The following is a 26,965-nucleotide window of genomic DNA, read 5'->3' on the forward strand; positions in this document are numbered from 1 at the left end:
TCTTCCCTGGGAAGGCATAGGGCTGCATGGACAGACAGCTCACACTAGATAGCCTGGAACACGGCCCAGTTTGGCCTTCCCTTCCTGCTTATGGAGAAGGGTGGGGGGAGAGAGAGAGATAGAGGGAGAGGGAGAGAGACTAGAGAGAGAGAGAGACTAGAGAGAGAGAGAGAGAGTAGAGAGAGAGGGAGAGAGACTAGAGAGAGAGAGAAAGAGAGAGATACTAGAGAAAGAGAGACTAGAGAGAGAGAGAGCGAGACTAGGGAGAGAGAGAGAGAGAGAGAGACTAGAGAGAGAGAGAGAGAGAGAGAGCGAGACTTGGGAGAGAGAGAGAGAGAGCGAGACTAGGGAGAGAGAGAGAGATAGAGACTAGAGAGACCAGAGAGAGAGCGAGACTAGGGAGAGAGAGAGAGACTAGAGAGAGAGACTAGAGAGAGGGAGACTAGAGAGAGAGAGAGAGAGACAGAGACTCCTTTTTTCTCTCTCCCTTATAATAACAATCTGACTCTTTGTCCTTCCCATCATTGCTGGTTTTCTATGCTTGTTTTATTGCTGTGGTTTACCAAATATGACTAAAGCCAGTCTATGTAAACAGCTGCAGTTATTTAAAACTATTTTTAGATTTACATATTATTTTAACATTTCCTGCTTTACACTAAGTTGGCCCAATCAACATTTCCCCTGCCTTCCACTGAAATGAACGAGGCCATTTTATCTTAAAGCCTCTATTTCCTTCAACACTGTTGCTGACTAATGACTGCTAGCTTAACTTATGGAATGAAGTGTGAAACGTACCAAAAACGTGAACATACATGTATCATCATTAACGACAGTATTAGTAATTCGTCTTCTCGGTTGAATCCCTTATCTGTGCCATTGTGTTTTTGTAGTGGGGTGTAATACACATAATCGCCACCAGAGGGCAGCGCTGACTAAATGAAAGAAGCCATTGTGTTTTTGTAGTGGGGTGTAATACACATAATCGCCACCAGAGGGCAGCGCTGACTAAATGAAAGAAGCCATTGTGCTTTGGTAGTGGGGTGTAATACACATAATCGCCACCAGATGGCAGCGCTGACTAAATGAAAGAAGCCATTGTGCTTTGGTAGTGGGGTGTAATACACATAATCGCCACCAGAGGGCAGCGCTGACTAAATGAAAGAAGCCATTGTGTTTTTGTAGTGGGGTGTAATACACATAATCGCCACCAGATGGCAGCGCTGACTAAATGAAAGGAGCCATATGTGCAGCTGGTGAGGGAGGGACTTACAGCGCTATTTAACACAGCCAGTAATGCTCTTTTCTTTTTGTTCCAGTCCAACACTAACACACCTGATTCAACCAATCAGCTCATCATCAAACCCTCATTTAGTTGAATCCCGTGTGCTACTGTTGTGATGGAACGAACATGTTCTGTCCCGTGGGGCCTCCACTAGGGACTGCCGTTCGAATATCGCTGCTATTTTTAATTTTAAACTTTGTTTAACTAACAAAGTCAATTTGATTCATTTATTTTTAACTAGGCAAGTTAGTTAAGACCAAATTCTTATGTACAATGACGGCCTACCCTTGCTATTTAGTTGCCGTTGGATCCTGTCGATGTGTTCTGAGATGAGTTCTTGACGTTTCTTTTAGACAAAGGGTTGTAAAGGCAGCCAGCTATGGAATCACACAGCCGTACTGCCTTACAGGTGGTCTAAAGACTTGTTCTGACAGCTGCTGCGTTTGATAACCACCATTTTGTGTCAAACTACTGTATTCATACTGTATCCGTGGGTCTACTATCTCTCTCGTAGAAATATAGGGTCTCTATCTCTTTTTCGACCACCATTTTGTGTCAAACTGCTAGTTTCATAAGCTATCTGGATACCTGTTGTCTCTATTTTCCCATTTAGCACAATCAATGGGAAGATCTGTGTTGTTCAGTGTTCCTTGATAGCTGTAGTGTTTGTGACCTTCGTGTCCCAGACAGGTTTCTACCAGTCTCTGTTTACTATAGAGAGGAACACAGCACACCACCACACGTTGAGGCTAGCTAGACCAGACACACTGACGGTTCATGGTTGAGTCCCAGACGACACCCTAAACCCTGCACAGTGCACTACTTTTGACCAGAGTGCATAGTCCCAAATAGAACCCCCGTTCTCTTTGTAGCACACTACTTTGGTCAAAAGTAGTGCACTGTGCAGGGTGTAGGGTGCCATTTGGTGCACAGACCCAATGCTTCCCTGTTTGTATCTCGTTGTTCTGTTCTCGTTTGGAACTCTGATAAACATTCTAGAACACTGTTCCAGAACTACTACTGGCTTCATTGTGATGTCATGCCATGTTCCAGTCAGAAGCTCCTCTGCCTACAGTAACTACAAATACACAAGGTGCAATTTCAATCAATTAGCCCATGTGTCAGATAACATTTCTACATTACCAGGTGAGGTAATTCGTCATCAAATGATGTGCCCAGGGGCCTTGACCTTGATTTTTAGGGTGGCAGGTAGCCTAGTGGTTAGAGTGTTGGACTAGTAACCAGCAGGTAGACTAGTGGTTAGAGTGTTGGACTAGTAACCAGCAGGTAGCCTAGTGGTTAGAGTGTTGGACTAGTAACCAGCAGGTAGACTAGTGGTTAGAGCGTTGGGCCAGTAACTGAAAGGTTGCTCGATCGAATCCCTGAGCTGACAAGGTAAAAATCTGTCGTTCTGCCCCTGAACAAGGCAGTTAACCCACTGGGGGGGTGCTAAAGTGTTTTGCACGTGAGGTGGGTAGGCCCTGCCACTAAATCTTGCTTAGGAACCCCCGAAAGGCTAGAGGAGCTTCTGGTTGTACTCTGTGCAAATTGTTGTCAGGAGCAGGGAGGGAGTTATTCAGGGAGAGGATGAGGGAGGGAGGGTTCAGGGTTCATTAAGTGAGTGGGAGGGAGGTTTTTCGGGGGAAGGGTTGAGGAAGGGGCCGATGGGTTGTTCTAGGACAGACGCTGAGGTTCTTGTCAACAGAAGAGATGTAAACACTTTTCCAGTTCCCTGAATGAGATGGGGGGGTGGGGGGTGGGGGGGGGGGGGGGGGGGGGGCTGAACAGAAAGAGGAACAGGGGCAGGACAGCACGTTCAGTAATCTGTACTCTGGGCGCATCCCAAGTGGCACCTTAATCCTTATAGTGCACTATATAGGGCTCATGTTGAAAGTGGTGCACTATGTAGGGCTCATGTTGAAAGTAGTGCTCTATATAGGGCTCATGTTGAAAGTAGTGCTCTATATAGGGCTCATGTTGAAAGTAGTGCACTATATAGGGCTCATGTTGAAAGTAGTGCACTATATAGGGCTCATGTTGAAAGTAGTGCTCTATATAGGGCTCATGTTGAAAGTAGTGCTCTATGTAGGGCTCATGTTGAAAGTAGTGCTCTATATAGGGCTCATGCTGAAAGTAGTGCACTATATAGGGCTCATGTTGAAAGTAGTGCACTATATAGGGCTAAATAGGGCTCATGTTGAAAGTAGTGCTCTATATAGGGCTCATGTTGAAAGTAGTGTTCTAAATAGGGCTCATGTTGAAAGTAGTGCACTATAGAGGGCTCATGTTGAAAGTAGTGCTCTATATAGGGCTCATGTTGAAAGTAGTGCTCTTATGTAAGGCTCATGTTGAAAGTAGTGCACTATATAGGGCTCATGTTGAAAGTAGTGCACTATATAGGGCTCATGTTGAAAGTAGTGCTCTATGTAGGGCTCATGTTGAAAGTAGTGCACTATAGAGGGCTCATGTTGAAAGTAGTGCTCTATACAGGGCTCATGTTGAAAGTAGTGCTCTTATGTAAGGCTCATATTGAAAGTAGTGCACTATATAGGGCTCATGTTGAAAGTAGTGCACTATAGAGGGAATAGAGTTCCATTTGGTCCTCTATCTACTCTGTACAGTTAACAGCTGTTGTTGCGTGTTGGGGGCCTAATACTGATCATAGTGATACCATCCATACCAGCTGTGAACCCTGTGTGAACCACGTCTTTACACTTATATGCATAGAGAGCAACAGGTGTGCATGTGCACGTGCACGCACTCTCACTGACTCTGACTGGACTAGTTTAACCCTCACCTTTCATGGAGGGTGTTATGGGAGAGATTGGTATGAGAGGGGAGACAGAGATGGAGATAGAGAGAGAGACAGAGAGGTGAGAGAGACAGAGAGGGAGAGAGACAGAGAGGGAGAGAGAGGGAGAGAGAAAGAGAGAGACAGAGAGGGAGAGAGAGACAGAGAGAGAGAGGGAAAGAGAGAGACAGAGAGAGAGAGGGAGGGAGAGAGAGAGACAGAGAGAGAGAGGGAAAGAGAGAGACAGAGAGAGAGAGGGAAAGAGAGAGACAGAGAGACAGAGAGGGAGAAAGAAAGAGAGCGGGAGAGAGGGAGAGAGACAGGGAGAGAGAGAGAGAGAGAGAAGGAGGAGGGAGAAGGAAGACAGAAAGAGAGGTAGGGTATGAGAAGGAAGACAGAAAGAGAGGTAGGGTATGAGAAGGAAGACAGAAAGAGAGGTAGGATATGAGAAGGAAGACAGAAAGAGAGGTAGGGTATGAGAAGGAAGACAGAAAGAGAGGTAGGGTATGAGAAGGAAGACAGAAAGAGAGGTAGGGTATGAGAAGGAAGACAGACAGGGAGGTAGGGTATGAGAAGGAAGACAGACAGAGAGGTAGGGTATGAGAAGGAAGACAGACAGAGAGGTAGGGTATGAGAAGGAAGACAGACAGAGAGGTAGGGTATGAGAAGGAAGACAGACAGAGAGGTAGGGTATGAGAAGGAAGACAGAGAGAGAGGTAGGGTATGAGAAGGAAGACAGAGAGAGAGGTAGGGTATGAGAAGGAAGACAGAAAGAGAGGTAGGGTAGGAGAAGGAAGACAGAAAGAGAGGTAGGGTATGAGAAGGAAGACAGACAGAGAGGTAGGGTATGAGAAGGAAGACAGACAGAGAGGTAGGGTATGAGAAGGAAGACAGAGAGAGAGGTAGGGTATGAGAAGGAAGACAGAGAGAGAGGTAGGGTATTAGAATGAAGACAGAAAGAGAGGTAGGGTATGAGAAGGAAGACAGAAAGAGAGGTAGGGTATGAGAAGGAAGACAGAGAGAGAGGTAGGGTATGAGAAGGAAGACAGAAAGAGAGGTAGGGTAGGAGAAGGAAGACAGAAAGAGAGGTAGGGTATGAGAAGGAAGACAGAAAGAGAGGTAGGGTATGAGAAGGACGACAGACAGAGAGGTGGGGTATGAGAAGGAAGACAGAGAGAGAGGTAGGGTATGAGAAGGAAGACAGAAAGAGAGGTAGGGTATGAGAAGGAAGACAGAAAGAGAGGTAGGGTATGAGAAGGAAGACAGAAAGAGAGGTAGGGTATGAGAAGGAATACAGAAAGAGAGGTATGGTATGAGAAGGAAGACAGAAAGAGAGGTAGGGTATGAGAAGGAAGACAGAAAGAGAGGTAGGGTATGAGAAGGAAGACAGAAAGAGAGGTAGGGTATGAGAAGGAAGACAGAAAGAGAGGTAGGGTATGAGAAGGAAGACAGAGAGAGAGGTAGGGTATGAGAAGGAATACAGAAAGAGAGGTAGGGTATGAGAAGGAAGACAGAGAGAGAGGTAGGGTATGAGAAGGAAGACAGAAAGAGAGGTAGGGTATGAGAAGGAAGACAGAAAGAGAGGTAGGGTATGAGAGGTTGTAACTATCTGAGTCACATTGCAGGCAGGTTGTTATTGACATGGTAAACAGGTGCACACAGCCAGGAACACAGCCTGTTTTGGACCTGGGTTCAAATACTATTCAACATCTTTCAGATACTTTGAAGTGTTTGCTTGGAGTGCCGATGGGTGGGGTTTGTACTTTTGCCATAATGACATAGGGTTTAGTGCAACAGGCAAGCTCAATCAAGCATAAAAAAAAACGGTATTTGAAATGATTAACAATGTTTGAATCCAGGCGTGCTGCCTGCCTGCGTTGCGTGCCTGGCTGGCTGCCTGCGTGACTGGTTGACCTGAGAGGTGAGGTTAGGCCGTAACTCTGTCAGAGGGTTATTATGACTAGACTTGTTCAGACGGGTGTACAGTGTATCACTCCAGACTAGAGAGGAGAGTTGAGTTGATGATACATGTGTTGTTGAGACTCATGTACCAAAAGGGAAACAGTGACCTTGTGTGACATGTGGTCGTCAGCCATTTTGATAGTACAGTTGAGTTTTTAAGGTACACATTTCTCCATTATAGAAGACGATGGCAAGGCTATTTGTGGTTCTCTTCAAAAGAAGAGAGAACATCTTGGCTGATTTGTTTTACAGTATAAAGGTATTGACATTTCAGTCATTATGGCTTCCGTCAGTCAGTACACCACATGTAGGTTTTTGACAGATCAAACACGTCATTTAGTCTTCATTACCCAGGGGTAAATGTAGTCTTAATTACCCAAGGGTGTATTTAGTCCTCATTACCCAGGGGTATATTTAGTCTTCATTACCCAGGGGTATATTTAGTCTTAATTACCCGGGGGTGTACTTAGTCTTCATTACCCAGGCGTATATTTAGTCTTCATTACCCAGGGGTGTATTTAGTCTTCATTACCCAGGGGTGTATTTAGTCTTCATTACCCAGGGGTATATGTAGTCTTAATTACCCAGGGGTGTATTTAGTCTTCATTACCCAGGGGTGTATTTAGTCTTAATTCCCCAGGGGTATATTTAGTCTTAATTACCCAGGGGTGTATATAGTCTTCATTACCCAGGGGTGTATATAGTCTTCATTACCCAGGGGTATATTTAGTCTTCATTACCCAGGGGTGTATATAGTCTTCATTACCCAGGGGTGTATATAGTCTTCATTACCCTGGAGTGTATATAGTCTTCATTACCCAGGGGTGTATATAGTCTTCATTACCCAGGGGTGTATATAGTCTTCATTACCCAGGGGTATATTTAGTCTTCATTACCCTGGGGTGTATATAGTCTTCATTACCCAGGGGTATATTTAGTCTTCATTACCCAGGGGTGTATATAGTCTTCATTACCCAGGGGTATATTTAGTCTTCATTACCCAGGGGTGTATATAGTCTTCATTACCCAGGGGTGTATATAGTCTTCATTACCCAGGGGTATATTTAGTCTTCATTACCCTGGGGTGTATATAGTCTTCATTACCCAGGGGTATATTTAGTCTTCATTACCCAGGGGTGTATATAGTCTTCATTACCCAAGGGTGTATTTAGTCACAGTAGCTGTCATTTTCATGTGGTGTATTCTGTCTTTTCGGTCAGTCTTGTGATAGATTACATAAATTCCTTGAAAGATACCCAAAGTTCTGGTAGTTTACTGGTCCATGTTGAAAGTTTCCAGTAATTTTCCCACCCTTTGCAACGCTAATTATGTCTTACAGTACATTGTCTCAATGCAGAGAGATGTATTATATCTGATAGTACATTGTCTCAATGCAGAGAGATGTATTATATCTGATAGTACATTGTCTCAATGCAGAGAGATGTAATTTATCTGACAGTACATTGTCTCAATACAGAGAGATGTAATTTATCTGATAGTACATTGTCTCAATGCAGAGAGATGTAATTTATCTGACAGTACATTGTCTCAATCAGTCTGTGGTGTAAAGTAATTCATCGTGTCTCAGGCTTGAGGCTGATCAAACTGTGCGAATAACTTTCTGTGAAAGGAATGACAGAACGGCGTCACACACACACACAAGCACACACACACACGCAAACACACACAAACACACAGAAAAACAGAACCGTCTCACTGAAGACCTGTGGGAGAAACCCTCAAGACCACAGCACAACACAGCTGTACTTGATCAGAGTTACGCACACACTACTTACGTAAACACTCCCCCACACACAGGATGCTGCATTCCTCTCTACATTCTGAGAGTTACAGCTAAATCTTTTTTGGCAAAAGCCCTGAACGTCAGAAGCTCGCTGACTGTCTGACAGACACATTTACAGCACGGCCTGTCCTCTGTCTCAACAACCTTTGGAAAGAAAATTGTGATAAATAAAATAAAAAAGTGTATCAGTTTCATTTAAGGACCAAAAAATTGCCAGCCGTGCCATATAGATTGCAAAATAGTTGGGAAGAGATTTTTGACGTACCGATTCCATGACACATGGTTTATGAACCGATAACGTAAAACCACGCCAATTTTTTTTTCTTTCAGTTATAATACAAAATTCTTGCAACCAATAGAATGTTATTTACATGGGTGATTCAGGCTCTCATCAGCTCTGCTGATTTTGCTGCGAAGAGTCTGAATCATTAGATTTTTTTGTTTTAATACTGTCCATATGTAGCTAGTTTCTGGTCGCAGGTTCAGGAATGGCTGAAGATTTGTAACATTTACCCGGAGCTAACTCTGCAGACGGCACTCCTGGGTGATCTGAAACGTCATAGTCAATCCATCAATAGTATAATAATGCTTTTAGTAAAAAAATATGTTTTTTTTTTAGGGCCTACGTGTATGTGTGTATGTAAACTCAGCAAAAAATCATCCTCTCACTGTCAACTGCGTTTATTTTCAGCAAACTTATCATGTGTAAATATTTGTATGAACATAACAAGATTCAACAACTGAGACATAAACTAAACAAGTTCCACAGACATGTGACTAACAGAAATGAATAATGTGTCCCTGAACAAAGGCGGGGTCAAAATCAAAAGTCAGTATCTGGTGTGGCCACCAGCTGCATTAAGTACTGCAGTGCATCTCCTCATGGACTGCACCAGATTTGCCATTTCTTGCTGTGAGATGTTACCCCACTCTTCCACCAAGGCAAGATCCCGGACATTTCGAGGCTCTCACCCTCTGATCCAACAGGTCATGGCAGAACACTGACATTCCTGTCTTACAGGAAATCATGCACAGAATGAGCAGTATGGCTGGTGGCATTGTCATGCTGGAGGGTCATGTCAGGATGAGCCTGCAGGAAGGGTACCACATGAGGGAGGAGGATGTCTTCCCTGTAATGCACAGCGTTGAGATTGCCTGCAATGACAACAAGCTCAGTCCGATGATGCTGTGACACACCGCCCCAAACCATGATGGACCCTCCACCTCCAAATCGATCCAGAGTACAGGCCTCGGTGTAACGCTCATTCCTTCAACGATAAACGCGAATCCGACCATCACCCCTGGTGAGACAAACCGCAACTCGTCAGTGAAGAGCACTTTTTGCCAGTCCTGTCTGGTCCAGCGACGGTGGGTTTGTGCCCATAGGCAACATTGTTGCCGGTGACGTCTGGTGAGGACCTGCCTTACAACAGGCCTACAAGCCCTCAGTCCAGCCTCTCTCAGCCTATTGGGGACAGTCTGAGGAGACAGTCTAACTCGGGCAGTTGTTGTTGCCATCCTGTACCTGTCCCGCAGGTGTGATTCTTGGATGTACCGATCCTGTGCAGGTGTTGTTACACGTGGTCTGCCACTGCGAGGACAATCAGCTGTCCGTCATGTCTCCCTGTAGCGCTGTCTTAGGTGTCTCACAGTACGGACATTGCAATTTATTGCCCTGGCCACATCTGCAGTCCTCATGCCTCCTTACAGCATGCCTAAGGCACGTTCACACAGATGAGCAGGGACCCTGGGCTTCTTTCTTTTGGTGTTTTTCAGAGTCAGTAGAAAGGCCTCTTTAGTGTCCTAAGTTTTCATAAATGTGACCTTAATTGCCTACCGTCTGTAAGCTGTTAGTATCTTAATGACCGTTCTACAGGTTCATGTTCATTAATTGTTTATGGTTCATTGAACAAGCATGGGAAACAGTGTTTAAACCCTTTACAATACAAATCTGTGAAGTTAATTTGGATTTTTACAAATTATCTTTGAAAGACAGGGTCCTGAAAACGGGGGACGTTTCTTTTTTTGTTGAGTTTACATATAATATATATATATTATATATTTGCAAAAGAATATATGGGGGATTGGAAGTGATGCAGACAATTACATTGATAGAAGCTACAATCTATTTGCACTATTTAAGCTGATCCGCCCTCTAACAAAGAGAGAGGGAGAGAGAGAGAGTGAGAGAGAGAGACAGAGAGAGAGAGAGAGAGTGTGAGAGAGAGAGAGAGAGAGAGAGAGAGAGAGAGAGAGAGAGAAAGGCATCAGACCCTCGTGACAGAGACTCATCTATCTCTCTCTAGACAGTGTTATTATGGGGTGTGAACATCCACCCACACAACACACTCCCTGTAATGTCAGCGTAGGTGCTTCTCAGCAACATCCGTTGTTTTACATGTTTGGCTGAAGAAGAAAATGAAAACAAGGCCCTCTTGGCATCAAAAGTGTCACGTGGAAGATGATACCAATAGAAGGATACAAGTTGTACGCAGTGGCACAACAGAGCTCATCAAACCATGACTTTATGAGCCGGGGTTTACTGTGATTAATGGGTCTGTGTCAACTTTCAAACCCAAATTGTCCTCCTGGTCAATAGAGGCTCTGCTTATCCTACCTAGGCTGTGTGGTTACCTGTCTGTGTGCTGTGTGGTTACCTGTCTGTGTGGTTACCTGGCTGTGTGGTTACCTGGCTGTGTGCTGTGTGGTTACCTGGCTGTGTAGTTACCAGGCTGTGTGGTTACTTGGCTGTGTGGTTACCTGGCTGTGTGGTTACCTGTCTGTGTGCTGTGTGGTTACCTGGCTGTACCTGGCTGTGTGGTTACCTGGCTGTGTGGTTACCTGGCTGTGTGCTGTGTGGTTACCTGGCTGTGTGGTTACCTGGCTGTGTGCTCTGTGGTTACCTGTCTGTGTGCTGTGTGGTTACCTGGCTGTGTGGTTACCTGGCTGTGTGTTTGTACCCCTGCTTATCTGATCTGACCATAATGACGCGTGATCTGTGTTTTCCAGCTGTGATCCCGCTGACCGACTCAGAACACAAGCTGCTATCTCTCCACTTCGCTACGGACCCTGGGAAGGACTGGGAGTGGAGCCGAGACCACAACGACAACATCAAGCTAGCCAAGTGAGTTAGGTACAACAAACGACAAACAGGTGGTGGTGGTGGAGGGGGTCATAGGGGTGGAGGCGGTAGTAGGGGTGGAGGGGGTAGTAGGGGTGGAGGGGGTAGTAGAGGTGGAGGGGTGGAGGGGGTAGTAGAGGTGGAGGGGGTAGTAGAGGTGGAGGGGTGGAGGGGGTAGTAGGGGTGGAGGGTGTAGTAGAGGTGGAAGTAGGGGTGGAGAGGGTAGTAGGGGTGGAGGGGTAGTAGAGGCGTGGAGGGGGTAGTACGGGTGGAGGGGGTAGTAGAGGTGGAGAGGTAGTAGAGGGGTGGAGGGGGTAGTAGGGGTGGAGGGGATAGTAGGGGTGGAGAGGGTAGTAGGGTTGGAGGGGGTAGTAGGGGTGGAGGGTGTAGTAGAGGTGGAAGTAGGGGTGGAGAGGGTCGTAGGGGTGGAGGGGTAGTAGAGGCGTGGAGGGGGTAGTACGGGTGGAGGGGGTAGTAGAGGTGGAGAGGTGGTGGAGGGGGTAGTAGGGGTGGAGGGGGTAGTAGGGGTGGAGGGGGTAGGAGGGGTGGAGGGTGTAGTAGAGGGGTGGAGGGGATAGTAGGGGTGGAGGGGTAGTAGAGGGGTGGAGGGGGTAGTAGGGGTGGAGGGGGTAGTAGGGGTGGAGGGGTAGTAGAGGGGTGGAGGGGGTAGTATGGGTGGAGGGGGTAGTAGAGGTGGAGAGGTAGTAGAGGGGTGGAGGAAGTAGTAGGGGTGGAGGGAGTAGTAGGGGTGGAGGGAGTAGTAGGGGTGGAGGGAGTAGTAGGGGTGGAGGGAGTAGTAGGGGTGGAGGGAGTAGTAGGGGTGGAGGGAGTAGTAGGGGTGGAGGGAGTAGTAGGGGTGGAGGGAGTAGTAGGGGTGGAGGTAGTAGAGGGGTGGAGGGAGTAGTAGGGGTGGAGGGAGTAGTAGGGGTGGAGGGAGTAGTAGGGGTGGAGGGAGTAGTAGGGGTGGAGGGAGTAGTAGGGGTGGAGGGAGTAGTAGGGGTGGAGGGAGTAGTAGGGGTGGAGGGAGTAGTAGGGGTGGAGGGAGTAGTAGGGGTGGAGGGAGTAGTGGAGGGAGTAGTAGGGGTGGAGGGAGTAGTAGGGGTGGAGGGAGTAGGGGTAGGGGTAGGGGGTGGAGGGAGTAGTAGGGGTGGAGGGAGTAGTAGGGGTAGGGTAGTGGAGGGAGTAGTAGGGGTGGAGGGAGTAGTAGGGGTGGAGGGAGTAGTAGGGGTGGAGGGAGTAGTAGGGGTGGAGGGAGTAGTAGGGGTGGAGGGAGTAGTAGGGGTGGAGGGAGTAGTAGGGGTGGAGGGAGTAGTAGGGGTGGAGGGAGTAGTAGGGGTGGAGGGAGTAGTAGGGGTGGAGGGAGTAGTAGGGGTGGAGGGAGTAGAGGGGTGGAGGGAGTAGTAGGGGTGGAGGGAGTAGTAGGGGTGGAGGGAGTAGTAGGGGTGGAGGGAGTAGTAGGGGTGGAGGGAGTAGTAGGGGTGGAGGTAGTAGAGGGGTGGAGGGAGTAGTAGGGGTGGAGGGAGTAGTAGGGGTGGAGGGAGTAGTAGGGGTGGAGGGAGTAGTAGGGGTGGAGGGAGTAGTAGGGGTGGAGGTAGTAGAGGGGTGGAGGGAGTAGTAGGGGTGGAGGGAGTAGTAGGGGTGGAGGGAGTAGTAGGGGTGGAGGGAGTAGTAGGGGTGGAGGGAGTAGTAGGGGTGGAGGGTAGTAGTAGGGGTGGAGGGAGTAGTAGGGGTGGAGGGAGTAGTAGGGGTGGAGGGAGTAGTAGGGGTGGAGGGAGTAGTAGGGGTGGAGGGAGTAGTAGGGGTGGAGGGAGTAGTAGGGGTGGAGGGGTGGAGGGAGTAGTAGGGGAGGGAGTAGTGGGTAGTAGGGGGTGGTGGGAGTAGTAGGGGTGGAGGGAGTAGTAGGGGTGGAGGGAGTAGTAGGGGTGGAGGGAGTAGGGAGTAGTAGGGGTGGAGGGAGTAGTAGGGGTGGAGGGAGTAGTAGGGGTGGAGGGAGTAGTAGGGGTGGAGGGAGTAGTAGGGGTGGAGGGAGTAGAGGGAGTAGTAGGGGTGGAGGGAGTAGTAGGGGTGGAGGGAGTAGTAGGGGTGGAGGGAGTAGTAGGGGTGGAGGGAGTAGTAGGGGTAGGGAGTAGTAGGGGTGGAGGGAGTAGTAGGGGTGGAGGGAGTAGTAGGGGTGGAGGGAGTAGTAGGGGTGGAGGGAGTAGTAGGGGTGGAGGGAGTAGTAGGGGTGGAGGGAGTAGTAGGGGTGGAGGGAGTAGTAGGGGTGGAGGGAGTAGTAGGGGTGGAGGGAGTAGTAGGGGTGGAGGGAGTAGTAGGGGTGGAGGGAGTAGTAGGGGTGGAGGGAGTAGTAGGGGTGGAGGGAGTAGTAGGGGTGGAGGGAGTAGTAGGGGTGGAGGGAGTAGTAGGGGTGGAGGGAGTAGTAGGGGTGGAGGGAGTAGTAGGGGTGGAGGGAGTAGTAGGGGTGGAGGGAGTAGTAGGGGTGGAGGGAGTAGTAGGGGTGGAGGGAGTAGTAGGGGTGGAGGGAGTAGTAGGGGTGGAGGGAGTAGTAGGGGTGGAGGGAGTAGGGGGTAGGGGTGGAGGGAGTAGTAGGGGTGGAGGGAGTAGTAGGGGTGGAGGGAGTAGTAGGGGTGGAGGGAGTAGTAGGGGTGGAGGGAGTAGTAGGGGTGGAGGGAGTAGTAGGGGTGGAGGGAGTAGTAGGGGTGGAGGGAGTAGTAGGGGTGGAGGGAGTAGTAGGGGTGGAGGGAGTAGTAGGGGTGGAGGGAGTAGTAGGGGTGGAGGGAGTAGTAGGGGTGGAGGGAGTAGTAGGGGTGGAGGGAGTAGTAGGGGTGGAGGGAGTAGTAGGGGTGGAGGGAGTAGTAGGGGTGGAGGGAGTAGTAGGGGTGGAGGGAGTAGGGGTAGGGGTAGTGGGGTGGAGGGAGTAGTAGGGGTGGAGGGTAGTAGGGGTGGAGGGAGTAGTAGGGGTGGAGGGAGTAGTAGGGGTGGAGGGAGTAGTAGGGGTGGAGGGAGTAGTAGGGGTGGAGGGAGTAGTAGGGGTGGAGGGAGTAGTAGGGGTGGAGGGAGTAGTAGGGGTGGAGGGAGTAGTAGGGGTGGAGGGAGTAGTAGGGGTGGAGGGAGTAGTAGGGGTGGAGGGAGTAGTAGGGGTGGAGGGAGTAGTAGGGGTGGAGGGAGTAGTAGGGGTGGAGGGGGTAGTAGGGGTGGAGGGAGTAGTAGGGGTGGAGGGAGTAGTAGGGGTGGAGGGAGTAGTAGGGGTGGAGGGAGTAGTAGGGGTGGAGGGAGTAGTAGGGGTGGAGGGAGTAGTAGGGGTGGAGGGAGTAGTAGGGGTGGAGGGAGTAGTTGGGGTGGAGGGAGTAGTAGGGGTGGAGGGAGTAGTAGGGGTGGAGGGAGTAGTAGGGGTGGAGGGGGTAGTAGGGGTGGAGGGAGTAGTAGGGGTGGAGGGAGTAGTAGGGGTGGAGGGAGTAGTAGGGGTGGAGGGAGTAGTAGGGGTGGAGGGAGTAGTAGGGGTGGAGGGAGTAGTAGGGGTGGAGGTAGTAGAGGGGTGGAGGGAGTAGTAGGGGTGGAGGGAGTAGTAGGGGTGGAGGGAGTAGTAGGGGTGGAGGGGGTAGTAGGGGTGGAGGGAGTAGTAGGGGTGGAGGGAGTAGTAGGGGTGGAGGTAGTAGAGGGGTGGAGGGAGTAGTAGGGGTGGAGGGAGTAGTAGGGGTGGAGGGGGTAGTAGGGGTGGAGGGAGTAGTAGGGGTGGAGGTAGTAGTAGGGGTGGAGGGAGTAGTAGGGGTGGAGGTAGTAGAGGGGTGGAGGGAGTAGTAGGGGTGGAGGGAGTAGTAGGGGTGGAGGTAGTAGAGGGGTGGAGGGAGTAGTAGGGGTGGAGGGAGTAGTAGGGGTGGAGGTAGTAGAGGGGTGGAGGGAGTAGTAGGGGTGGAGGGAGTAGTAGAGGTGGAGGGGGTAGTAGTAGGGGTGGAGGGGGTAGTAGTAGGGGTGGAGGTAGTAGAGGGGTGGAGGGAGTAGTAGGGGTGGAGGTAGTAGTAGAGGTGGAGGGGGTAGTAGTAGGGGTGGAGGGGGTAGTAGGGGTGGAGGGAGTAGTAGTAGAGGTGGAGGGGTAGTAGTAGAGGTGGAGGGGTAGTAGTAGAGGTGGAGGGGTAGTAGTAGGGGTGGAGGGGTAGTAGTAGGGGTGGAGGGGTAGTAGTAGAGGTGGAGGGGTAGTAGTAGGGGTGGAGGGGTAGTAGTAGAGGTGGAGGGGTAGTAGTAGGGGTGGAGGGGTAGTAGTAGGGGTGGAGGGGTAGTAGTAGGGGTGGAGGGGTAGTAGTAGAGGTGGAGGGGTAGTAGTAGAGGGGTAGTAGAGGGGTAGTAGTAGGGGTGGAGGGGTAGTAGTAGAGGTGGAGGGGTAGTAGTAGAGGGGTAGTAGAGGGGTAGTAGAGGGGTAGTAGAGGGGTAGTAGAGGGGTAGTAGGGGTCAGCTAACTGTGCTGCAGGGAACATTGAAAAATATCATTATTCTTGAATAGAAGAATGAATGTTGGGATTCGTGTTCTCAACTAAACATTGTTCCCAGCACTAATCACAAAGAGCCTTATTTTTATTAGAGATTAACTATCCATGGTTTATTATCTATAAAACTTTAACACGTATCACTACAGGCTGTAGTGTTCAATCTTAATTCATTGCTAAATGAACAAAAAAAATAAACGTCCTCTCATTGTCAAATGCGTTTATTTTCAGCAAACTTAACATGTGTAAATATTTGTATGAAAATAACAAGATTCAACAACTGAGACTAAACAAGTTCCACAGACATGTGACCATGGACTGCACCAGATTTGCCCGTTCTTGCTGTGAGATGTTACCCCACTCTTCCACCAAGGCTCCTGCAAGTTACCGGACATTTCTGGGGGAAAGGCCCTAGCCCTCACCCTCCGATCCAACAGGTCCCAGACGTGCTCAATGGGATTGAGATCCGGGCTCTTCGCTGGCCATGGCAGAACACTGACATTCCGGTCTTGCATTAAATCACGCACAGAACGAGCAGCATGGCTGGTGGCATTGTCATGCTGGAGGGTCATGTCAGGATGAGCCTGCAGGAAGGGTACCACATGAGGGAGGAGGATGTCTTCCCTGTAATGCACAGCGTTGAGATTGCCTGCAATGACAGCAACCTCAGTCCGATGATACTGTGACACACCGCCCCAGACCATGACAGATCCTCCACCTCCAAATCGATCCCGCTCCAGAGTACAGGCCTCGGTGTAACGCTCATTCCTTCAACAATAAACGCGAATCCGACCATCACCCCTGGTGAGACAAACCGCAACTCGTCAGTGAAGAGCACTTTTTGCCAGTCCTGTCTGGTCCAGCGACGGTGGATTTGTGCCCATAGGCGACGTTGTTGCCGGTGTTGTCTGGTGAGGACCTGCCTTACAACAGGCCTACAAGCCCTCAGTCCAGCCTCTCTCAGCCTATTGGGGACAGTCTGAGCACTGATGGAGGGATTTGTGCGTTACTGGTGGAACTTGGCAGTTGTTGTTGCCATCCTGTACCTGTCCACAGGTGTGATGTTCGGATGTACCAATCCTGTGCAGGTGTTGTTACATGTGGTCTGCCACTGTGAGGATGATCAGTTGTCCATCCTGCACCTGTCCCGCAGGTGTGATGTTCAGATGTACCGATCCTGTGCAGGTGTTGTTACACGTGGTCTGCCACTGCGAGGACGATCAGCTGTCCGTCCTGTCTCCCTGTAGCGCTGTGTTAGGCGTCTCACAGTACGGACATTGCAATTTATTGCCCTGGTCACATCTGCAGTCCTCATGCCTCCTTGCAGCATGCCTAAGGCACATTCACGCAGATGAGCAGGGACCCTGGGCTTCTTTCTTTTGGTGTTTTTCAGAGTCAGTAGAAAGGCCTCTTTGGTGTCCTAAGTTTTCAGAACTGTGATCTTAATTGCCTACCGTCTGTAAGCTGTTAGTGTCTTGATGACCTTTCCACCGGTCCATTAATTAAGGATGGGAAACAGTGTTTAAACCCTTTACAATGAAGATCTGTGAACTTATTTGGATTTTTACGAATTATCTTTGAAAGACAGAATCCTGAAAACGGGGGACGTTTCTTTTTTTTTGCTGAGTTTATATTTCTTCAAAAGCGTAGCATTTATAATCCAGATTTACTGTTGCTATCTAATGTTCGTAACCTTTCTCCCTCAGTTTAATCCTATCTCTGGAAGCCAAACTGACCCTGCTGCATAACTACATGAACGTAACATGGATCAGGATACCATCTGAGACCAGGGTACCTCTCCTCTTTCTCTTCCACATTGATTGGCTAATGCCAGCAAATAATTGTTGTGAATAGATTTGATAGGTTGTTCTGCATCCGTGTTGTACCGCCAGCTCCTCAGCACCTTACTGTCTATGTACAAGGAATAAAGCAAACTACGTTTTGATGTCATAGTCTTGAAATGGAGTAGATTAGACAGGTCAACATCATTTACTGATTGTGCTTCCTCTCCATCCCTTCTCAACCCTCTCTCTCTCTCCAGGCTCCCCTGGCCCAGCCGGAGTCTCCCACGGCGTCCCACGGGGGCGACGACGTCCAGTCTCTAGCCGACTCCATGGACTCCGACCGAGACTCCGTCTGCAGCAACTCCAACGTCAACAACGGCAAGGTCTACGTGAAGGACAAGGATCCCAAGGAGAAGACGGAGAGGCAGCAACAGGGTAAAGACAAGGACAAGACCAGGACAGACTCTGTGGCCAACAAGCTAGGCAGCTTCAGTAAAACCCTGGGTATCAAGCTGAAGAAGAACATGGGAGGTCTGGGAGGGCTGGTCCACGGAAAGATCAACCGCTCCAACTCTGGAGGCAACGGCCGGAACAACGGAGGAGGAGGGGGGGGCGGCAACGGAGGAGGGGGGGGCGGCGGCAACGGAGGAGGGACAGAGAATAACGTAGACAAGAAGAAGGAGAAAAGGGAAGGAAAAGCCCGGAAGGATGGAGGAGGAGGAGAGAAGGAGGGCCAGTCTGCGAGTACGTCGTTCTCCTCGGACAAGACCACCAGCCCGTCTCCCACCGAGCGTCCCGCAGGCGTGCCCTCTCCTCCTGGGGAACGGGACAGGGACAGGGGGGGTCTCCTGGCCCGGCTGGTGGGGGATAAGGCCCTGTCGGAGCACTGGAAGTACAGCACAGACGTCAAGCTGAGCCTCAACATACTGAGAGCCGCCATGCAGGGCGAGAGGAAGTTCATCTTCGCCGGCCTTCTCCTCACCTCCCATCGCCACCAGTTCCACGAGGAGATGATCTCCTTCTATCTGACCTCCGCTCAGGAGCGCTTCTCTGCCGAGCAGGAGACCAGGAGGAAGGAAGGAGAGAAGAAACCTGCAGCAAACTCTACAACCACGACTACTACGACCAACGGGCCCTCCAACTCCCTGAAGAAACCAGAGCAGGAGAGCGCCCCTCACCGGGAGAGAGAGAGGGAGAAGGAAAGAGAGAGAGAAAAGGAGAGGGAGAGAGAGAGAGAAAGGGAGAGAGAGAGGGAGAGAGAGAGGGAGAGAGAGAGAGAAAGGGAGAGAGAGAGGGAGCGAGACACCCGCACCCCTCCTCCTCCTCCCTCCTGCCCTCCTCCTCCTACTCCCCTTCCCCAGGACTTTATTTCTTCCCCAGCCAGACACCACCAAAGCCATACCCCTCACACCCCCCCACAGATTGCCCTGAAGATGCAGGGCCGCCACAGCCCCTCCCCCAACTCCTCCCCCAGCAACGGTGCTACCAGGAGACCGGGGTCTGTCCCCCCTGTCCCCAGGCCCGTCCCAACTACAGTCCCAGTGTCAGCCCACTACAGCCATACCCCTCCCATCCAGAGGTCCAGTATCATCCACCTGAGAGACGTCAACCTCCAGGCCCTCCAGGCACCCAGCTTCCAGCCGGACGACCCCCAGCCCAGCTACAAGCCTCCTCTGGTGGGCACCCTGAAGACCTGTGCCACTTACCCCCAGCAGAACCGCTCTCTGTCCTCCCAGAGCTACTCTCCAGCCCGCCTGTCTGGGGTCCGTTTGGGCACCGGGGTCAACCACACCCACCCGGGGGTCCCAGGCACCACGGAGCCCTACAACATGCCTGGGGAGCACAAGTCCCATACCTATACCAACGGCTTCAACGCTAGCCACATACAGGACTGTCTGGAGTTCGCCGACGCCGACTTGCCTCAGACCTGGGGGAGCAGTAGGGTCACCAGGACGGGTTCGGGGTCCGACAAGGTCAAAGGTCAGATCGGTAACGCCGGGGGGGGTTGCCTGGTGTACTGCCTGCAGCAGAGGAGATGCAAGAGGGAGAAGTGCTCCTTCTACGGGCGGCCGGAGACAGATAACTACTGTTCCTACTGCTTCAAGGAGGATCTGAAACACAAGGAGAGGGAGGCCAAGGCCCTCAGTAGGCCTGGGTAGCCCCCTGGTACCGCGCCAGCCAGAGGTGCTGCTACTCTATAGCCTGGTGTACTATCTATCGCACGACAGGTACAGCAAACCCCAGCTGCTGACAACGCAACACAACAGACAGACAGACAGAACTGTGTCCATAGAGAAGGCGATAGAACAGGTTCTACTCAATAGACTGTCTGTGGACGTTGGGACATCCAGACAGACAGACAGACAGACAGACACGCTCAGAGCCAGTTGATCGCCTGCTCTGTTTAAAACATTTCATTCCTGTCACTTTTCCTGTCTCAGTGTACAGTACAGTAGGCTACTGTAAAGGACACAACTACTTGATGACAAGCAGGGTAGATCTCTGTCCACTTAACATCTTTGGCCAGCAGGAATTTAGAACTTTGTTCATTAAAAAAAAATAAAAAAATAGGGTTCAAATTCAATTTTCGGTTAGTTTTATGGAGAAATGTCTTGTGTTTTTTGCCCACAACTTGAATGGCAAACTAAGATATCATTTCAGGCAAATACAGTACACATGAAAATAGCAATTGCATTTTGTTGTGCAGTGGTTCAAAACGTAAACTTAAATCTAACATCTAACTAAAACCGGACTGTTTTGATCTTAAAATCTTCAACCAACTTTTAAAAAACAAACTTCTCAAAGCAATACGTTAGTAACTTCAACGTTGTTAATTTTGTTGTTTTTTAATCAATAATTGTCTTAATGGCAACTCACTGTGAACCCTTTCTGTTGTCTCTGCACTCATGTTGGCTTCAGTAGAGAGTTGAAATCCTCTGCTGCAGCTGAAAGACAATAGACAACAACAGGCCGGATATTCAGTCAACTGCAAACAAACCCACACTAAGGAAAATAGCCGTTCCGTGTGGTGAAATTGCACTTTGTAAGTTAAATTTGCCGTGCGCCCTCACATTGATTACCCCCGGGTATAAACGAAACAACAACAAAATCAAATTGGTTTTAATGAATCGTGCTCCTTATCACAGCGAGGGCAGGGATACTGTTTCAGTGCTAGTTTGATTGGTCTGCCTCAAAAAAATGTTTTATTTAATGTTTTCCTCTGCATTCTACACGTCTTCGATAAACCGAATGTGTTTTCATCAGCAGTTGATTATCTTGGTTGTTATTTTACAGGTGCTGTGTGGTGTTGCTACCATTAGGTTTTCCCACATTTGAATGTCTTAACGTTCATTACAACGACAAAAGAACATGAAATCTCCTGGCCAAAGATGTTAAATATATAGAGAGAGAGAGAACGGCTCTTCGAAACACTCCTGAATTATAATGCAGTTTGGGATCCTTTTTATGTACCTGATTCAAGGACTCTCACCATTTAAAATGTAAAAATATGATTTTTGTATTCGTTTGAGAGTTTTACACAACTTAAATTATTAATTTGCACATTAGATACCAATGTACAGTACATAGCAAAAATGAGGAACAAAATAAGATTAGTATATTGTGTAAAAAACAAATTGAAAAAATCAGTTTGTGTGTTTTTGTGTATAGAGAATGTGATGACGGGGAATTTACAAGCCAAGGCTTTACAAGTGTAATAGAGAAAATATTTTTATTATATGATTTTCACAAAATGCCATGAAGCAATATTTCACTTTTCTTTTCTTCTTATGGAAACCGTTTGTCACTTTGTTAAGTTACTTTAAGTGCACGGACATTAGGTGGTGGTGGTGGTGGGGGGGGGGGGGGGGGGCTGAACGCCAAGCGTCGGTTGGTCGAGGGTTGGACCGACATCATATCAAGGGAAAATGATCTGTCGTATTGTCATGATTGTCTCAATCGATCTGACATTGAAGGGCTGGTTGGTTTTAAAACGGGTTGATAGATCGTCGATATATATATATATATATATATATATACACACACAACATCCTTCAGGCATCACCACATTTACGAGACTCTACGGGCATATGTTACACCCTATCCTGGTTGGTCCACTGGGCTGCGTATTGCCGACAAAACTGTAACACGTAGTTAACCAGACGTTTTAAATGTGAAGAGGGGATATTTCCTAGTTCCTGGTTCATCAGAAGTCACAGCACGTGATGACGGTGATAACAAATTGTTGTTGTTTTGTTTTTATTCATATGTAAAAGCACAACATATATTCATTAATACTATGTTGTACTTCCACAGTGGGTATCTGTCTGTCCCTACCATGGCATTATGTTGTCCTATAGTTTAAGGGTTAAAAGACATACTGTTGAGATTCAGGTTGCCTGTATTACATAATGTGTCCCAGAGGAGGAGTACTCATCTAGGATCAGGTCCCCCCCCCCCCACAGTCCATTCATTATAGTCTTAACAAAGTTGATCCGAGAACAGCACTCCTACTCTGGGAGACTTAATGTCACCCAAACAGATCCCATCCATCCAGAGTCCTATGGAATAAACAGTTATGAACAGTAACGGTTAGAACCCATCCATCCAGAGTCCTATGGAATAAACAGTAACGGTTAGAACCCATCCATTCAGAGTCCTATGGAATAAACTGTAATGAACAGTAACGGTTAGAACCCATCCATCCAGAGTCCTATGGAATAAACTGTAATGAACAGTAACGGTTAGAACCCACCCATCCAGAGTCCTATGGAATAAACAGTTATGAACAGTAACGGTTAGAACCCATCCATCCAGAGTCCTATGGAATAAACAGTTATGAACAGTAACGGTTAGAACCCATCCATCCAGAGTCCTATGGAATAAACAGTAACGGTTAGAACCCATCCATTCAGAGTCCTATGGAATAAACTGTAATGAACAGTAACGGTTAGAACCCATCCATCCAGAGTCCTATGGAATAAACTGTAATGAACAGTAACGGTTAGAACCCATCCATCCAGAGTCCTATGGAATAAACAGTTATGAACAGTAACGGTTAGAACCCATCCATCCAGAGTCCTATGGGATAAACAGTTATGAACAGTAACGGTTAGAACCCATCCATCCAGAGTCCTATGGAATAAACAGTTATGAACAGTAACGGTTAGAACCCATCCATCCAGAGTCCTATGGAATAAACAGTTATGAACAGTAACGGTTAGAACCCATCCATCCAGAGTCCTATGGAATAAACAGTTATGAACAGTAACGGTTAGAACCCATCCATCCAGAGTCCTATGGGATAAACAGTGGGAACGGTAAGTGATGGCCTATCAACTAACTCACCTAACTGGTACAGTGTCTTCATCTCTACATAATGGTCAGATTGTATGTATATGCAAAGCCGGGGCTTGAACTTATAGATCTGTCTATAGCAAGATGGCAGGGTGTGTGTGTGTGTGTGTGAGTCTAATCTGAAATACCTCAGTTCTCCTATCCGGGGGTTTGGCATCGACTTTCACATATTTGATTTACAATAATAATACATTGTCCTTGTGTTCTGTTGTTGGTTATAGATCAGGGGTTCCCAAACGTCCCCCCCCCCCTATGGGCACAAGCACTGTTCATGACACAAACTGTTTGACACCCCGCTTGTTGGTAGAGAGAATTTTAGCAGGTTTAAAAGCTTCTCTCCTGCAATTCTACACATTGTGTCACGGGGTGCAAGGAAAATGTTGTCGTTTTTAATGCTCATTTTCTTGCAATTATTTACACATTTGATCACGTCTAATGTGTATCCATGTGATATTGGAGTGACTCAAAAACTACAACAATATTTATGGGCTAAAAAAACAACAAAAAAAAAGACTGCCCATGGGCTGATTGATCTGGACATTCCTGAATAGTTATAAACATCTCTCTAAATGTGAACAATGACTAACATGACAAGAGGAGCTGATGATGTCATACCCCCATTTAGAAATGTCACCTTGTACATTCTACTATTATGACTTTCAGGAGGAGTAAGTTTAAAGCTGGACTGAGTTCCTTAAAAAAATATATATATATATATACGTATATATATAATTTTTTTTATGGAGAGGGGAGGACCACGTGCTGCCGCTGCGCCCCCCCCCCCGCCCCACAGTTTGGGAACCGCTGGTATAGACGACCACCTAGTGTTTAAATCAATCAGCTGTGTTTCAGTACAATGTCTATATGGGGTACATGTCAATGAAGCCAAATGGTACTTATGTCAGTGTCCTAGTTTGCCCTACATTGCAATAACAACGATAGAGACCTTTGAAAATTGGACCATCCAAACTTTTATTCAAAGAAAGCACTGTTGTGATGTTTATAAAAGGCAAGAAACAATGCTTAACCTACTGTACCAGTGAGTGGATGAGGTCATGTGCAGCACCAATACCTACTGTACCACTGAGTGGATGAGGTCATGTGCAGCACCAATACCTACTGTACCAGTGAGTGGATGAGGTCATGTGCAGCACCAATACCTACCTACCACTGAGTGGATGAGGTCATGTGCAGCACCAATACCTACCTACCACTGAGTGGATGAGGTCATGTGCAGCACCAATACCTACCTACCACTGAGTGGATGAGGTGTTGTGCAGCACCAATACCTACCACTGAGTGGATAAGGTGATGTGCAGCACCAATACCTACTGTACCAGTGAGTGGATGAGGTGTTGTGCAGCACCAATACCTACTGTACCAGTGAGTGGATGAGGTGTTGTGCAGCACCAATACCTACTGTACCAGTGAGTGGATGAGGTGTTGTGCAGCACCAATACCTACTGTACCAGTGAGTGGATGAGGTGTTGTGCAGCACCAATACCTACTGTACCAGTGAGTGGATGAGGTGTTGTGCAGCACCAATACCTACTGTACCAGTGAGTGGATGAGGTGTTGTGCAGCACCAATACCTACTGTACCAGTGAGTGGATGAGGTGTTGTGCAGCACCAATACCTACTGTACCAGTGAGTGGATGAGGTGTTGTGCAGCACCAATACCTACCTACCAGTGAGTGGATGAGGTGTCGTGCAGCACCAATACCTACTACTGAGTGGATGAGGTGATGTGCAGCACCAATACCTACTGTACCAGTGAGTGGATGAGGTGTCGTGCAGCACCAATACCTACTACTGAGTGGATGAGGTGATGTGCAGCACCAATACCTACCACTGAGTGGATGAGGTGATGTGCAGCACCAATACCTACTGTACCAGTGAGTGGATGAGGTGATGTGCAGCACCAATACCTACCTACCACTGAGTGGATGAGGTGTTGTGCAGCACCAATACCTACCTACCAGTGAGTGGATGAGGTGTCGTGCAGCACCAATACCTACTACTGAGTGGATGAGGTGATGTGCAGCACCAATACCTACCAGTGAGTGGATGAGGTGATGTGCAGCACCAATACCTACCAGTGAGTGGATGAGGTGTTGTGCAGCACCAATACCTACCACTGACTGGATGAGGTGATGTGCAGCACCAATACCTACCAGTGAGTGGATGAGGTGATGTGCAGCACCAATACCTACCACTGAGTGGATGAGGTGTTGTGCAGCACCAATAACTACCAGTGAGTGGATGAGTTGTTGTGCAGCACCAATACCTACCAGTGAGTGGATGAGGTGTCGTGCAGCACCAATACCTACCACTGAGTGGATGAGGTGATGTGCAGCACCAATACCTACCACTGAGTGGATGAGGTGTCGTGCAGCACCAATACCTACCACTGAGTGGATGAGGTTATGTGCAGCACCAATACCTACCAGTGAGTGGATGAGGTGTCGTGCAGCACCAATACCTACCACTGAGTGGATGAGGTGTCGTGCAGCACCAATACCTACCACTGAGTGGATGAGGTGATGTGCAGAGTTAGTTTTTTTGTCTTACCTTGTGAGAGGTAGTGTGTGGTTCATATAGCCCATGCAGTGGGATGTGTTCATCATATCTTAAACAATTATAATAACAATCATTTATACCCACCCGTCTCACGTTTCTGTCTCTTGTTTGTTGTTTTTCACTTTTGGGAAATGTTTGAATACTGTAAAATGTTTCTGCGTGGGAGAATATCACCAGTACCAACTAGAGCAGCAAAATATTCCAGCAAATGTCATTTCCACCATTAACCAGGTTTTACAGAAACTCTGGTTGGGGGGGATTACCGGTTTCCCTGCTTATTCCCTCCTGATTCCAGGAATATTCCGACCAGGACTTCTGGGAACTTTGGGAATGTTACTGGAATTTATCAACCTTACTGTAGTACAACCCCAGTCCCTCTCTCTCCCTCAGGCCCTCCCTACCCTAGTACTACCCTAGTACCACCCTTGTACAACCCACACCAGTACCGCCCTTGTACCAGCTTAGTACCACCCTAGTACCACCTTAGTACCACCCTAGTACCACCTTAGTACCACCCTAGTACCGCCCTAGTACCACCCTAGTACCACCCTAGTACCGCCCTAGGACCACCCTAGTACCACCCCACACCAGTACCGCCCTAGTACCAGCTTAGTACCACCCTAGTACCAGCTTAGTACCACCCTAGGACCACCCTAGTACCAGCTTAGTACCACCCTAGTACCACCTCACCCCAGTACCACCCCACACTAGCACCACCCTAGTACCACTGTTCCAGGAGTTCTGTTTCTCTTTCCAAAGTAGCAGGAGAACCTAGGATGGCCCAGAGGCTTTAAAACTCTATGTAAAACAATATTTACTAAACAGGGATTAGTAGATCTCCCAAGGGAGAAATATCACTACATGGACAAAAGTATGTGGACACGTGTTCGTCGAGCATCTCATTCAAAAATCATTCTTATGGAGGAATGGAGCAGGGGGTTACCCAGACAGGAAGTCCCCATACTGCTCCATTGCTGAATTCTCATGGCCATTTCTCCTAAAGGGTTTCCCAGACAGGAAGTGCCCATACTGCTCAATTCCTCCATTCTCGTGACCATTTGTCCTAAAGGGTTACCCAGACAGGAAGTCCCAGTCTTTACCATGAGGCTTTATTCCACCAAGCTCACAGACCCAGGATGTGTCCCCAATGGCACCCTATTCCCTACATAGTGCACTACTTTTGACCAGAGCCCTATGGCACCCTATTCCCTATTTAGTGCACTACTTTTGACCAAAGCCCTTATGGGAATAAGGTGCCATTTCAGACGCTGACCCAGCTCTCTGACCTGTTGCCTCACGTGGCCCTGACTGTGGTTTAAACCCATGTGACCTCGTTCTCTAACCTCTGATCAGTACAATAACACAGGACTGTAACAGGAACCTTCCTCAACAATGGGTTTCATTCTCCACTGCACACTAACACTAGCTAGTTAAGTAGTTAGCACTACTACTGCCTGGAGGTGTTTTTTAAAGAGAAACTCTTCATTCTCCACTGCACACTAACACTAGCTAGCTAAGTAGTTAGCACTACTACTGCCTGGAGGTGTTTTTTAAAGAGAAACTCTTCATTCTCCACTGCACACTAACACTAGCTAGCTAAGTAGTTAGCACTACTACTGCCTGGAGGTGTTTTTTAAAGAGAAACTCTTCATTCTCCACTGCACACTAACACTAGCTAGCTAAGTAGTTAGCACTACTGCTGCCTGGAGGTGTTTTTTAAAGAGAAACTCTTCATTCTCCACTGCACACTAACACTAGCTAGCTAAGTAGTTAGCACTACTACTGCCTGGATGTGTTTTTTAAAGAGAAAC

The 26,965-nt window shown here is 48.4% G+C and overlaps 1 protein-coding gene across 1 annotated transcript in view; it reads left to right on the forward strand.

The window, feature by feature from the left end:
- The window catches only part of LOC139411791 (OTU domain-containing protein 7A-like), a 97,975-nt gene extending 78,203 nt beyond the window's left edge, over positions 1-19,772 (forward strand). The window contains exons 11-13 of the mRNA XM_071158536.1: positions 10,849-10,963; positions 17,142-17,226; positions 17,477-19,772. Coding sequence (XP_071014637.1) covers positions 10,849-10,963; positions 17,142-17,226; positions 17,477-19,378 — 2,102 coding nt within the window. The 3' untranslated portion in view covers positions 19,379-19,772. The remainder of the gene's footprint in view (positions 1-10,848; positions 10,964-17,141; positions 17,227-17,476) is intronic.
- The last annotated feature ends 7,193 nt before the right edge of the window (positions 19,773-26,965 follow it).

Source organism: Oncorhynchus clarkii, chromosome 6 (genome assembly GCF_045791955.1).
Source record: "Oncorhynchus clarkii lewisi isolate Uvic-CL-2024 chromosome 6, UVic_Ocla_1.0, whole genome shotgun sequence".
Lineage (NCBI taxonomy): Eukaryota > Metazoa > Chordata > Actinopteri > Salmoniformes > Salmonidae > Oncorhynchus > Oncorhynchus clarkii.